This window comes from Lepidochelys kempii, chromosome 12 (genome assembly GCF_965140285.1).
Source record: "Lepidochelys kempii isolate rLepKem1 chromosome 12, rLepKem1.hap1, whole genome shotgun sequence".
NCBI classification, from domain to species: domain Eukaryota; kingdom Metazoa; phylum Chordata; order Testudines; family Cheloniidae; genus Lepidochelys; species Lepidochelys kempii.
The window spans coordinates 23,283,153-23,296,416 of NC_136391.1; the positions used below are offsets into that span (position 1 = coordinate 23,283,153).

The following is a 13,264-nucleotide window of genomic DNA, read 5'->3' on the forward strand; positions in this document are numbered from 1 at the left end:
TACACCAATTACTACTATTTAAAAGGTGTTCCAAGTTCTCATTTGTTTTTTTCAATTTAGTTGCTGGTCAAACAGGGAAAAGGCCAAGAGGTCTGGAGTTTTAACTCCTAGTTTATTTTGGAACATTATCTTCTAGATACAAACAAAGGCTCTTTAGGGGGCATTTGGACTGCATCCCTCCTCACCCATCAAATTGAAGAGGAATAAAATTCTGTGGAATAAATATATCAAAGTAGCAAGTGCATGAAAAACTGAATAGCCCTTCATGCTTGCTTTCAGAATTTCAAGCATAGTAAACATAGGAATCTATATGTCCTCTGTCTCTTTGTGTGAATACAGTTCACTTAATTTCTCAAACTTTGGTCCCCACTCTTTCATGTCATCATACACAGTCTCTTCATCCAGTCCAGAGGAATCCAGGGAACTGAGACTGCTGGCTACTGAGCTCTCTCCCTCTGTGTAATATACCTGTAGGGAATCATGGGGCAAGGCCTGGGGCTGCTGGTCAGCATCCCTAACAACATCTGACAGATAATGACCAAAGTCTTCACTGGTAAAGGAGGAGCTCCTTCTAGTTGCAGATGCTTTTAGCTGCTCCTGTGGGCTAGGTGCCACATTGCCGCTCAAGGAACAGTTCAGCTCTGATGGCTTCCCTTTCTTCTTGTAGAGAGAAAGAGAATAGGCTGGGCTAGTCTGAAGTGACCGCTGGAGTTCTGCCATGTTGTAAGCATCCTGGAGTGAGAAATCATCCCTGTTAAATGAACAGTCACTGTAGCCCCCAACTTTTTATGCTTTAATGGACTAACCATATTGTTGGCATGGAAAGAAAACATTCACAAATAGTCTTAGGTTTGATCTGAACACCACACTAGAGCATGAAGACAATCCAGGGTGCACTTTATTGGCCCATTAATTTAATTGCAGTGCATGGGGAGAGCTACAGGAATGCCAAAGACCACTTTACAGGTGTCAGTGAGCAAATGCAGCTTTCCCTTAATGCAGCTGTAACAGAGACATTTAGGTTTACCTTCACTGTATTTGTTTTTTCAAAAAAATGTATTTTTTCTATAGTATTGAGCAGGGTAAAATCTTTATGGACGTGAACAAACCTTGTTGCTTTGCTTCAGATTTGTGTCTACTTCCTTCTTTCTTGCCACTTCTGCCAACAGTGCTGATTCATAGGCAGCCTGTTCAAACTGAAGTTTAATTTTCTCTTAGTAGCTAAAGAAAGATGATTAAACTACCTCCAGTTTTCTGATTCAGATTTGGCTGTTGCTTGGCCTTTCATCAAACACTGCTGAACCCAGTCACGAGGCCGGGGGTGAGAAGTGGATATGTAGCTTTCAAGGAAAGGTGTTACATTCAAGATTGGACGGTATGGGGCTGAACACATGACTGAACCACTTCCCAGTTGGATTTCTGTTAAATTTATTTGGCCTGTGGAGCTAGTTAGCTCCCTTGGAAGTGGGAGGAGTGTGTGGGTCAGGTAGCTGGCAATAGGGTAAAGAATCTTTTGTTTCTAAAGCTGGCCATTGTTGCAGTGGTTGAAATGCTACTCCTGTCTGACAGTTATTTGAAGTTTCAGGCCAGTTCCAAGTGCACAACTGTCTTCATCACTAAAACAACCAGTTCAATAGACACTAATTGGTAGCAGCCTTGATGTGAGTTTCAGAAAATAGACAAAGCACAGATTATGTGGGTTATCTTTTCAGTCCAAGAGGTGGTTTTTCTAGGCACGTTGGCAGGCCCTGAGGGGAGTGATGTGTTTGAAGTGCCTATGCTATGCAGAACCTCTTATGTGGCTAAATAATAATTCTTTGAACATCTCATGCGTTTTATCTAAAGCTAGAGACCATCAGTCAGAGCCGTCAGTGTGTACATTCCAAAATACTACCTTTGCATCAGTGAAATTGTGCTAAAAAAAAGATTATCCTAATCTTAGGGCTTGTACATACGAGCACTTGTCAGTATAACTGATGACGATCAGGGGTGTGAACAAGCTACCCCCTCGAGTGACATAAGTTACACTGACCTAAGCACCGGTGTGGACATGGCTATGTCGGCGGGAGGGCTTCTCCCATCACCATAGCGACCGCCTCTTGCGGAGGTGGTTTTATCATGCCAATGGGAGAGCTTACTTCCCATCAGCACAGAGCATCTTTGCCCAATGCGCTACAGTGGTGCAGCTACTGTAGACTAGCTCTTAGTGTGTCTATGCTACGTTTCAGTCAGGGAGAGACGGCTGTAAAAAGTAAGAGCGCCTGGTCCTAAGAAATCCTGTGCTTGTGCCCGCCAGGTCTGCCGGATTGGACTCCAAAACTTTAATGTAACACAGAATAACTGCCTTCTTTCCATTCCAGAGAAGTTGCTGTATTTTGATGATGGTTGATTTGATATCTAGATGGCATGTTGAGCATGTTCATGTTTCCCTTCAGGATGAAAGGTACTAAATAAGTGTACACTATGTATAATTACTGTGTGACCTCATGGTGAATTTCTTACTCAGGCAAAACTCCCAAAATGGATAGCTGCCATTTTTGGCCCTTCCAAAATTAGGTGGGAGTGTGCCTGAGTAGAGTTAAGGATCGGGCCTTCAGTGAAGTTGGTCATATTAAAATCCTGTTTCATTGCTTTTTCTGTTTCTTAAAATAAAATGATAGATACCATTTCTTCTAATTATACACATCATTATCAGGCAATTTACAGTCCCAAAGATTATCCTTGCCCCTTGTTTCCCAGCCAGTGTTAGCTCAACACCAAACAATGTTAAGTATTTTACCCAGCAGTGTACTTTTTTCTGTAAAATTCTTATTCCTCTAAGGCACATTCCCCACATTACAAATATAGAAACTCAACGCGGATACCCATTTGTTTCTCCAGGCTTGCCCTCAAGCTAACAAATTCATACATGGTCTCTCTACTGTGCATACACTCTTATGTTCATTTGTTAAGATAACATTGGACTGCACCCATTTAATTCCTATGAAGTTGTGGGGTGCTCAGGTTTGAAATTCTGCACCAAGAATTAGGCACCCAAAATCAGTGGCCATTTATGAAGATTTTGACCAAGGTTTCCACGGTTTAAAAAAGCTGATTAATTTGGAAATGGCCTACAGTAAACAAGATCTCAGGGTGATCAATGTTATTTTCTCTGTGTGCTTCCACACTTTAAGATCATCTTTGATTGGGGGTCATTTGGTTGTTTGGATTTTGCTGCTTTATGAAAAGAACATGCTTTAATTCTTCTAAGGGAAACTCCTGTAGATCTGTCATACAAACACTATTTCCTCAATGTATGAACCATGTGTGGCAAATGTAGCAGAGGAAATAATCTTATTAAAACTAACAGGATCTGTGAACATAATTCCATATGCCACTTGCAAAATATCCCCCTAGATATTTAAAATGCATTCACAGTAATTCATCAAAAATTTGAGGACATTTTACAAGTGAGAGATTATTTTTTCAGCTGGCTCCCATAAATGTTCAATAGAAATGTTAATGCATAAGAACTCTTTGCATGCTTATTTATTTGGAAGTTTAATATTCAGATTTTAAAACTATGTTAAAGTTATGTTTTCTTTGTTCTGTAGCACTCATGGCATGCCAACCATAAGCTCAGAAATACTGTTGCACCTTCCACTGGATAAAATGAAGTGTTTTAAAACAGGCAATAGTCTCTTACTGTTTCTGACATAACAAACATTAAATGTTCAGCAAAATTATCTTTTTTTAAAAAATTAACAAATCTGTTATTATCTGTTACATTTCTTCTGAATAGCAATATAAGCTAAAACTCCGGTAATCCATGTGCAGGACAAATAGAAATGTGAGAATAACCTGTTTGGTGTGGCGTGTTGTATATTAAAAGTACAAAAACAGTTTTATACTCTGGTATTTGCTTCTCTTCCCAGGAGAGAGGAGAACAGAAGGGGCCCTGCTATTTTATTCCAAGAGCTAAAAAGCTTTAGCTAAAACAAGGATAGTACCAGCATCCCTTAATGAATAAAAACTGAGAGACTTTAAGGTGTAATAAGTCATGTTCTAATAACACACAAAATGTGGTAAGAAGTGTCATCAAAAGAGGTGGTCCTGAAGATTTCATGTTAGAGTTTTCGAAAACCTTATCGCTATAGCAGTAATTGCCACTGACAACGGCAGAGCCTCCAGAGCATGAAGCCAGAAAAGGATCAACCATAAATTCTTTAACTGCTAAACTCATCCTACAAGCATTTATAATCACTCACAGGTACTTCAGCTTTAAGGCAAATTAAACTTTTATAGACCTTTATGTATCCATTTGTAAAAAAAAAAAAAAAACACATGCAACCTTACAAATAGGTTCATTGGTTGCTTGCGGTAATGTAACCAGCAGCACGGAGGCTAAGGGTAAAGTACAACTGAAACCACTGTATTTCATTAGTGTGGAGAACCACTAGCCCTCTTGTATCATATTCATTTAATGGAGTGATCCTTACTTGATCTTGCTCCCCACCCCCTTCTTCATTATAGTTGAGGATATTTTCTCTTATGTCCTCCAAGTCATCATGATAGGCAGAGACATGGTAAACTCCTCCATTCAAACCTTTGTGACTCTTCCAGCGAGTCCACAGGAAAGCACCACTGAACAGAACTGTGTGAGCACATGGGAGTGAAGCAGAGAGTGATCATTCAGAAATGAAGCAGAGAATAACACATTTTTAAAAAAAAACACTGCAGTCTGCTAAAGACAGTAACTATCACTGGATATTGCACTGCCAGACTGAAGTCAGAACTGAAATGGTAGAACGGCTTCAGTCTTCACACTAAGTGCCAGAGTCTGCTCTCACATCATTGTAAACCAGAAGTAACTTAATTGAAATCAGTGGCCCAGATCCTCAAAGGTATTTATTTAGATGCCTAACTCCCACTGATTTCAATCGAAGTTAGATGCCTAAGAACCTTCAAGGATTTGGGCCAAAGTAGGTATATTGATTTAAAGCCAGTATAAAGAGAGAGGATTCAGGCCCTTTAAAAGTCAAGTCCATAAAATCATCTGCAGCTGTAGAGGTCAGCTCTCCTTTTGCTTTGAGCATTACTTCCATTAACAGTAAGTGTAGTTACACGTGATATCAAAGGGAGAAGGAGAGGCCTTGAGGTTTTCCTTTATTACAAAGTTAGTAACAACTGAAGAACTGAATAGCATGCAGAAATGGTTATTTGAGACTAAAATATCTGTTTACCGTACTGACTTGGACAGACTTGATGCTTAACAGAAAATGCATACAAAGATGTAGAACAAAAACTGATGCAGATGAGTTCTGAGGAACAGATACAATTCTGTGAACAAGAACAGAAATGAAGCATAAGACAACATGAGACAAAGGGAAGAGATTGTGTCTCACACACTTTATTAGAAAAAATAATTCAGGCACATTTTTATGCCTTAACATCTGCAAATTTAAATAATTAGAAAAATTGTGTTTAGTTGCAATTTACATGCTGAAAACTGTAAAAATGTCTACTACATTGAAGATGTTTGTTAACATTATGTAAATACAAACTTGTAGACAGTGTGTTACCATCTCCACTGTAAAACACACACAATAAAATCCTCTCTTAATGCCCAGTCCTGATCCTATTGAAGTCGATGGCAAAACTCCACAGCAATTTCAATAAGAACAGGACAGGGCCTTTATTGTATAAAATTTAAAATGTACTTGCTATGAGAATGAACATTTTTATAAATTGGTCATAAGTTTTATTTTGAAATTTCTGTGTTTAAATTTTCATTCTTCAGTTTACCAGAATGTGATGTATAGATCTTACCATATGCAACAATCCTTTGCCAATTTTTTTTAATGGAATCTGATTTTGAGATACTCAAGTATAACAAAAATTCTTATAAAAAAACAGCAACTTCTGATTTATTTACATTGTGATAACTTACAATTGGCCAGATATTAAAAATAAACATGCTCCTAGCCTGGATCCAGAGGCCAAAGTCTTCTCTCAGTGACAATTTATTTCTCATGTAAGGTGACCAGATGTCCCGATTTGATAGGGGCAGTCCCGATTTTTGGTCTTTTTCTTATATAGACTCCTATTACCCCCCACCCACTGTCCCGATTTTTCACACTTACTGTCTGGTCACCCTATTCTCATGGGCTGAAATATCTATTCCATGCCTAGCTGCATTTTAAATAATGACTTTCTCCTAGCAATTTTTTTTCTAGCTTTGACTGAATTTGCATCTACCTGTACCTTCTGAACAGTTTCTTGGCAATGAAATGCCACAAAATCAGGAAACTGCAAGGGCTTTCCTCAGCTGAATCAATGCCAATTAACAATATAACTTTTGTGCACAGGGGGATGAAAAGTGACAGTGTTGGTGGATGAAACAGAGAGAAGGACAAAACAGTAAAGGCAGAGTCCAGTCTCCACAAGGAAGCAAATTCTTCACAGAAAGACAACATGGATCAGTGTCCAACGGAGAATAGATAAATTAAATCACCAAAGGTAGTATAAGATGTAGTTGCCATAACTACCTAAAAGTGCCAAAAAGCAAATGCAGATGGCAAACATGGAACTGAAACTCAAGCCTGCATCCTTGTGAAAGATTGCCAGTGTGATTTCACAGTAACGGCCAGTATAGCCATCAGGGCAATGACATCGGAACTTGGTTGGAGACTGGGAGATACACGTGCCAAAGTTACAGGGTCTTTTAGCACATACAGTGTGGACACAGTGCCTGCCTGTGGCATTCTCTGTGATCAGATGTCCCGGAGGGCAACTGGAAAGACAAAAGCAGAGTAAACCAACAAAAATCTTTGATAACAGTCAGCAGACATGAAAGAGAGCACTGAAAACCCTATGCTAGCCTTGGGACACATGCTGTATATCTGAATTAGGCTGACCAGATAGCAAGCATCAAAAATCGGGACAAGAGGTGGGGAGTAATAGGTGCCTATGTGAGAAAAAGACCCAAAAATCAGGATTGTCCCTATAAAATCAGGACATCTGGTCACCCTAATCTGAATACAGTCTTCTGAGTTGTTTTATGCCAAGGTAGCTCCTACTCTTGCAGTGCTTACCCACACGAATAGTCTCAGTGAAGTCAGGGAAGGGGCTAAAAGAGTTCTTCTCTTCAGTGAAACATAGACGAAAATAATGAGGCTCACTCCTCCAGACCCTTACTTGTGTGAATGGACTTGGGGATGCCAGTAGTCACACTGGCTCCAGTGAAACTACCTGCATGAGCAAGTGTTTGATCAAGTGCAGGATTTGCAGCTCTATCCAAGTGCCATAAAATGATGTTAACCTCTCCTATGTTTTCCCCAGCTCAGTGAATCTCCAAGCCTCTAGAGCTTTAAAGCATTTGTGACAAAAAACATCTCTACAATTCTCCTTATTAGAACAGTGCTAGTAGAGTAGTATACAAAGGTGTTGTCTTTACTGCAAAATTAACTCCAGTTGTAACTCAAGTGTTCCTAACTCGAGTCTCATCTACAGAAAAAACCCCATTACTTGAGAGTGGTGGTGCTTTTAACTTGAGTCAGCTGGCACATCAGGGGGTACAGGCTACAGCTCTAGTTAGCTAGCACAACTCATCAACAGCTAACAATCACTCTGCTGTTTCGCAGCATGACTACATTCATTTGCGCTAGGCTAACTCAAGAGGTGTTAACTCGGTGGAGGTAACTGGAGTTAATTTTGCAGTGAAGCCAGCCTTAGAATGAAGAATGAGCCGATGTTTCCATCTTAAACCATAATTTTTAGAAACACTCTGGCTCTTCGAAACTGCATCCAGCTGTACCTTGTCATATAGATTGTCAGCCTAAACACAAGTATTTTCATGTTTTCAGTTTTCTCCTGGTTATAAAATATACTTTTGAGCTAGGTTCAGATGTCTTGTTTGTTTGTTTCTTTGTTTTAAGGTATTAAATTTGTCAGGAGTTAACTCTGAATATGGATTAAGCCCCTTTAGGTTTTGCAGGAAAATATGTTCTGAAGGTGACTGACTCTTTTGATTTGAGAAACAGGGTTTTGTGTTTTTTAAAAAGTCACTTCAAGCATCGTCACAATTTTGATTATCCCATAATAATGAATGTACATGGTAGCACTCCTGCTTGAACTTAGTATGACAAGATACAGCATTCACTATAGATCATATCCTCTGATTTATGCCTAACATTTTCTACTGTTTAAAGGGCATCTGACACACAAAAACAATGTTTATATACAGGCTATCTTCAGAGCTGCTCATTTTAGAAATCTAGTAGCACAGTCATTCCATATTACTTCCCAATTTCAGTTTTCAGAAAGTGGGTCAAATTGTTCTGTATTTGCAATACTCCATGAGCAGCTTTAATAGAGCAGAAAGCCAAATGCTCAGCTGGTGTTAATCTGTTTATCTTAATTGCAGTCATTGGAGATACACCATTTTATACCAGTTGAGGAGCTGGTTGAAAGGGACTGTGCTCTGATTTACATCAGTAAACTCTACTGAAGCTAATGAGGTTGCAGAGGCATAAACAAGGGTAAAATTTGGCCCTGTATTTCACTGTTGTTTTAACTGGATGATGCAATACAGAGGACTTTCTAGTGGCAAGATTCAACTTACATACTTTTCAGCATCCAACCCTCCCACGTTGCCGTGGCATTTTTTATGCTTTTGCTTCCCCCAATTACCTGCATTCATGCATCATCCACAAGTCAATACAAATAAATGGCTGGCTACAGGGGTTGTTCCTACAAGCCTCTGAAGAGCAGCCTTCTTTCACTCCTTGGGCACTTAATACTGACACCAGCTCCTTAGTATGAGTATCCAGAGGCAGCCTGTAGTTATTAAATCTGACATCCTTCATACATCCTAAGGCAAAAAACAAAAGGGACTTGGGTTTTGAAAGCTATTCAGCAAGAAGTACTATTTGAAACAGCTGTCAGTACTATCAGACTGAGCATATGTTATATTTAGAGATGGGCCGAAGCCACAAAGTTATTTTCCAAAACTTTAGGGGAGTCTGATCCATCCCATTAGATATGGGCCAGATCCCAATATCCAAATTTTGGAGTTGCATCCCGATTATTATCCAGCTCCCTATCTGATTGAGTGAAAGACACCTGTGCCAGTTACCAATTCACCATTTTACTATGATTTCTAAGGGAGGGTTCAAATCGCAAGAAGGAAAGAGAGTGTGCTCCTCCAGTGTTTACCTGTGTCTCAGGGTGTGTGTGTGAAAAAGAACTATATTAAGGTTCTCTTTCATACAAGAAAAAAAAAGACCAATAATGACTGAGGAGGCTGGGGATGCACTACCAATAAAAAATTACAATACTGACTGGATTTGTAAACAGAATGTAGGACCCAGGTGCATATATGTCACACCAGGTTTTGGGACTCCCTCTCCTATGTTTCACCCACCAGAGCATCCCTTCTCTCCCCAGAGATGTTACTGTCTTGTCACAGGAGGATTAACTGAAGGCCAACCTCTGGTCACGAAGATGGCAGATGTGTGATGCACAGATTATACGTTTGTCTGTGCAGTATTGTACAGTGTAGTGGGGTATGTGGATTGTATGCCAATATTGAAGATACAGTACAATCCCACACCTGCATGGAGGATGAGTGGAAATATGAGGGCACAGTAAAGGTTGGTTTTGGTACCCATGGCTCCGTGTTTCTCTGCTTCCCCTTTTTGTAACCTTAACTTCGCATTTTCTGTTTTCATGAGAGTTGTTTGCATTTTAATCTACAACATTATATTAAGACCTTTTTCAATCAGTTGTTGATACATATTTAAAACCTTAACTCTAGTTTAAGGAACGTTTTAGCCTGTCCTAGTGGAAGTTCCAGTTGACACCATTATAAGCTTTCAGCTGGGAGACCTGAGCCTCAGTAATCCAAAATCCACATAGCCTATTGCTGTTTTCCTAGCAGCATTTAAAGTTAAGAAAATCTGTTTTGCAATGTGCTGTGCAATGAATAGGGCCCTACCAAATTCATGGTCCATTTTGGTCAATTCAATGGTTACAGGATTTTAAAAATCATAAATTTCATTATTTCAGCTACTTAAATCCAAAATGTCACGGTGTTGTAATTGTAGGAGTCCTGACGCAAAAAGGAGTTTGGTGGGGAGGGGTTGCGGTGCTGCTACCCTTACTTCTGCGCTGCTGCTGGTGGCGGTGCTGCCTACAGGCCTGAGCAGCTGGAGAGCGGCGGCTGCTGGCCGGGAGCCCAGCTCTGAAGGCAGAGCCACCGCCAGCAGCAAGGCAGAAGTCAGGATGGCCTGGTATGATATTGCATCCCTTACACCTCTGCTACTGGTGGGATGCTGCCTTCAGAGCTGGGTGCCTGGCCCATAACTCTCTGGCTGCCCAGCTCTGAGGGCAGTGCAGAAGTAAGGGTGGCAATACCATGACCCCACTAAAATAACCTTGTGACTCCACCTGCAGCTCCCTTTTGAGTCAGGACCCCCAATTTGAGAAACGCTGATCTCCCCCGTAAAATCTGTATAGTATAGGGTAAAAGCACACAAAAGACCAGATTTCACAGTGGGAAACCAGATTTCACAGTCTGTGACACATTTTTCATGGCTGTGAATTTAGTAGGGCCCTAGCAATGAACAATACTTCTCACAAGAAGGTAATTCACCCAGCAGTGTAGGGGCAACAGATGCCCCAAATGTAGAGAACTGCTACGGTTCTGCTTTTTAGGCTTGGGCAGCTGCAAAATGGATGCACATGGCAGATCCAGGCTTGCATATCTAATTCAGGAGGGAAATTTGCAGTACGACTGGAGGGGGTTGAAACCAGTGGATTTCCAATTATACACAGAACCTGTTGCCACAAACCTCTGGATAGGTGGTATGCAGGAGTCACTGCCCTTGTTTTAGCCCAGTGGCTGAAGTATAAGCTGTGGATGGGGCTTTTCCTGTACCTTTCCCCTAGGTATGGGTGGATTTTGACTTTCTTGACAAATCCCCACAAAGTTGCCTTGCAAAAAATCCGTTCAACTCAGGCTTTGTGCCGAGAAAGTGAACTTCACTTAATGTGCACACATCATATCAATAGGCCTTCTACATTCTTATGCCCCAGTTAAACCAAGAGTTCCTTACCTTGAAAACTTCGGTTCTGATTGACAGGGTAAGTGTTTCCAAGGACCAACCTACTGGGATCAATCACAATCTCTTTGCATACTCCTGCTGCTCTCAGGATTTCTCTCTTCCCACCTCCTTCATAAAGGCGAAGGGTAAATTCGTTTTCAATTCTCTCCAGGGTGATATGATGCCACTCACCATTATCAATGTTGTAGGAGGGAAGGTTTACAGCATAGTCTCCATCGCCCAGGTTATATGAGACCATTAAGAATCCCTGAACAACCTTGTGGAAGAAAATCACAATCAGTCCTGTATTTGATCTGTCAGGTTACTTCAACCAAACTTCTTTTAACTAATGAACTATCTTGACAAAAACGTTTACTTAAACTTAGACAAAGACAATGGACTGGCTCAGGGGGTTAGGAATGTGATTCTGTCACATCTATGTTGCCAGTTCAGTCCAAGTTTTGGAATAGCCTTCCAAGGGAAGCAGTGAGGGCGAAAGATCTATTTGGCTTTAAGATTTAAACTTGATAAGTTTATGGAGGAGATGGTATGATGAGATAACATGGTTTTGGTAATTAAATATTCATGGTAAATAGGCCCAATGGCCTGTGATGGGATATTAGATGGAGACACAGGACTAGATGGATCACTGTTCTGATCCCATTGTACACCGATGTAACTCCACTGCAGCCAATGGGATGACACAAGTGTACAGTCAGTTTAACTAGTGGAGAATCAGGCCCACTTTACTAGCATGAATTAACAGAATTGTACAGTACAGATTTTCAAGTAGTATTTTACTTGCTAGGGCAGCGTACAGCACAAAAGTACTCTCTTATCCATGTTTCACTGGGCTACACATGAGCTGGAACTGAATTCACTCTGTGCTGTGTGTCCAAGACTATTCACTAACCTGCAGGGTGATGTGTTCATCCTTGGCTCGGGAAGACATGCTCATGATGACACTATTGGGCTGTCGTGTCCTGACCGTCACCTCTAACAGCGTCCTGCGGGCAGGCACAGAAACGGGAAGCAGATACCGAATGTGGCTCCCTGGCCCAAAGGAGTATTCTTTGGCAACTAAGAAATTCAAAAACTTTTAAAAATTACCCTAAGCAGGAAAAGAGCGATGTAAGTAAAATAAAGAATTTCTCCAAATTAGTGTAAACAGCCCAATGAAATGGTCTCCAGTGCTGACATAACATGCCTTTTTGGGGAAGTCCTTCAAGACTTTGCCACTGCTCTCCCAGTAGCTCTTCCCTGCCTTCATTTTCAAAGACATGGTAGATTCCTCCACTGAGTAGGGTTAAGCGCATCTCCATCTGGATCCTGTTAATGCTGCTGTTTAAAATGCTCAGAGGGGGTTAACAGAAAGTAACAGGAGGTCCTCCCTCACACTGCTCCTTCCCCCAGGGACTGAGCATATTTTCTGCACAGGGATCCCTACCCAAGTGACTGAGCCCAGTGCCTCCCCAGCACTCCTCCTCTTTTCCCAGCCTGCTGACCAAGGACCAGTCCATGTAGCTCCATAACTAGAAATGAATATTTTAATTGTTTTTAAAGCATGTTTACAGCAGCGCCTTTAAAATTAACACAAGTTAGATAAGGCCTCATTTAGCAACACAATGGAAATGCCTTTTACTTGTGCTCAATTAACTCTTCTTTTTCTCCAGCAATCGACTGAATTCCTTTTTGAACTCCTGCTTCAGAATGCAGATCAAACACAGTCTCTCCTGTCTGCCCACAGTCTCTGACCAAGACAATGGGAAGAGGATGAGGACACATTTAAATCAGTGTAACAAATCTGTGGCTACCTAGGACTTTATGGTTGTCACTTTGCTGCAAACATTGGCCACCTGGAGGCAGCAGGGATGGAACTCAGATCCTCCTGCACCAAAAACACAGACCTCTTGGCCCTAGAAAATAATATCCTTTTGATGTTAGCAGTACAGTGCTTATGACACGCAGCTGAGCAATTCTGATTCTGTCCCATCCCAATTAGTGAGTGTGTAACACCGACAGACCCTAGTCGATGGCGGGCGGGATCGAACCTGGAGCCTCTGGAGCTTAGTGAATGAGCCTCTACTGCATGAGCTAAAAGTCAACTGGCTCTTAGCTAAGGCTGTAGAGCAGACTCACCTCTCTCTAAGTGGTCTTGGTGCCACCAGATAGGACAGAAC

The 13,264-nt window shown here is 41.1% G+C and overlaps 1 protein-coding gene across 1 annotated transcript in view; it reads right to left on the reverse strand.

Moving 5' to 3' along the window:
- Positions 1 to 223: 223 nt before the first annotated feature.
- LOC140896277 (neural-cadherin) overlaps positions 224 to 13,264 on the reverse strand; it is a 71,627-nt gene continuing 58,586 nt past the window's right edge. Inside the window, exons 27-32 of the mRNA XM_073307833.2 lie at positions 11,998 to 12,164; positions 11,097 to 11,361; positions 8,671 to 8,851; positions 6,528 to 6,772; positions 4,479 to 4,633; positions 224 to 732 (exon numbers count right to left, since the gene is read on the reverse strand). Of these exons, the coding sequence (XP_073163934.2) occupies positions 307 to 732; positions 4,479 to 4,633; positions 6,528 to 6,772; positions 8,671 to 8,851; positions 11,097 to 11,361; positions 11,998 to 12,164 (1,439 nt within the window). The 3' untranslated portion in view covers positions 224 to 306. The remainder of the gene's footprint in view (positions 733 to 4,478; positions 4,634 to 6,527; positions 6,773 to 8,670; positions 8,852 to 11,096; positions 11,362 to 11,997; positions 12,165 to 13,264) is intronic.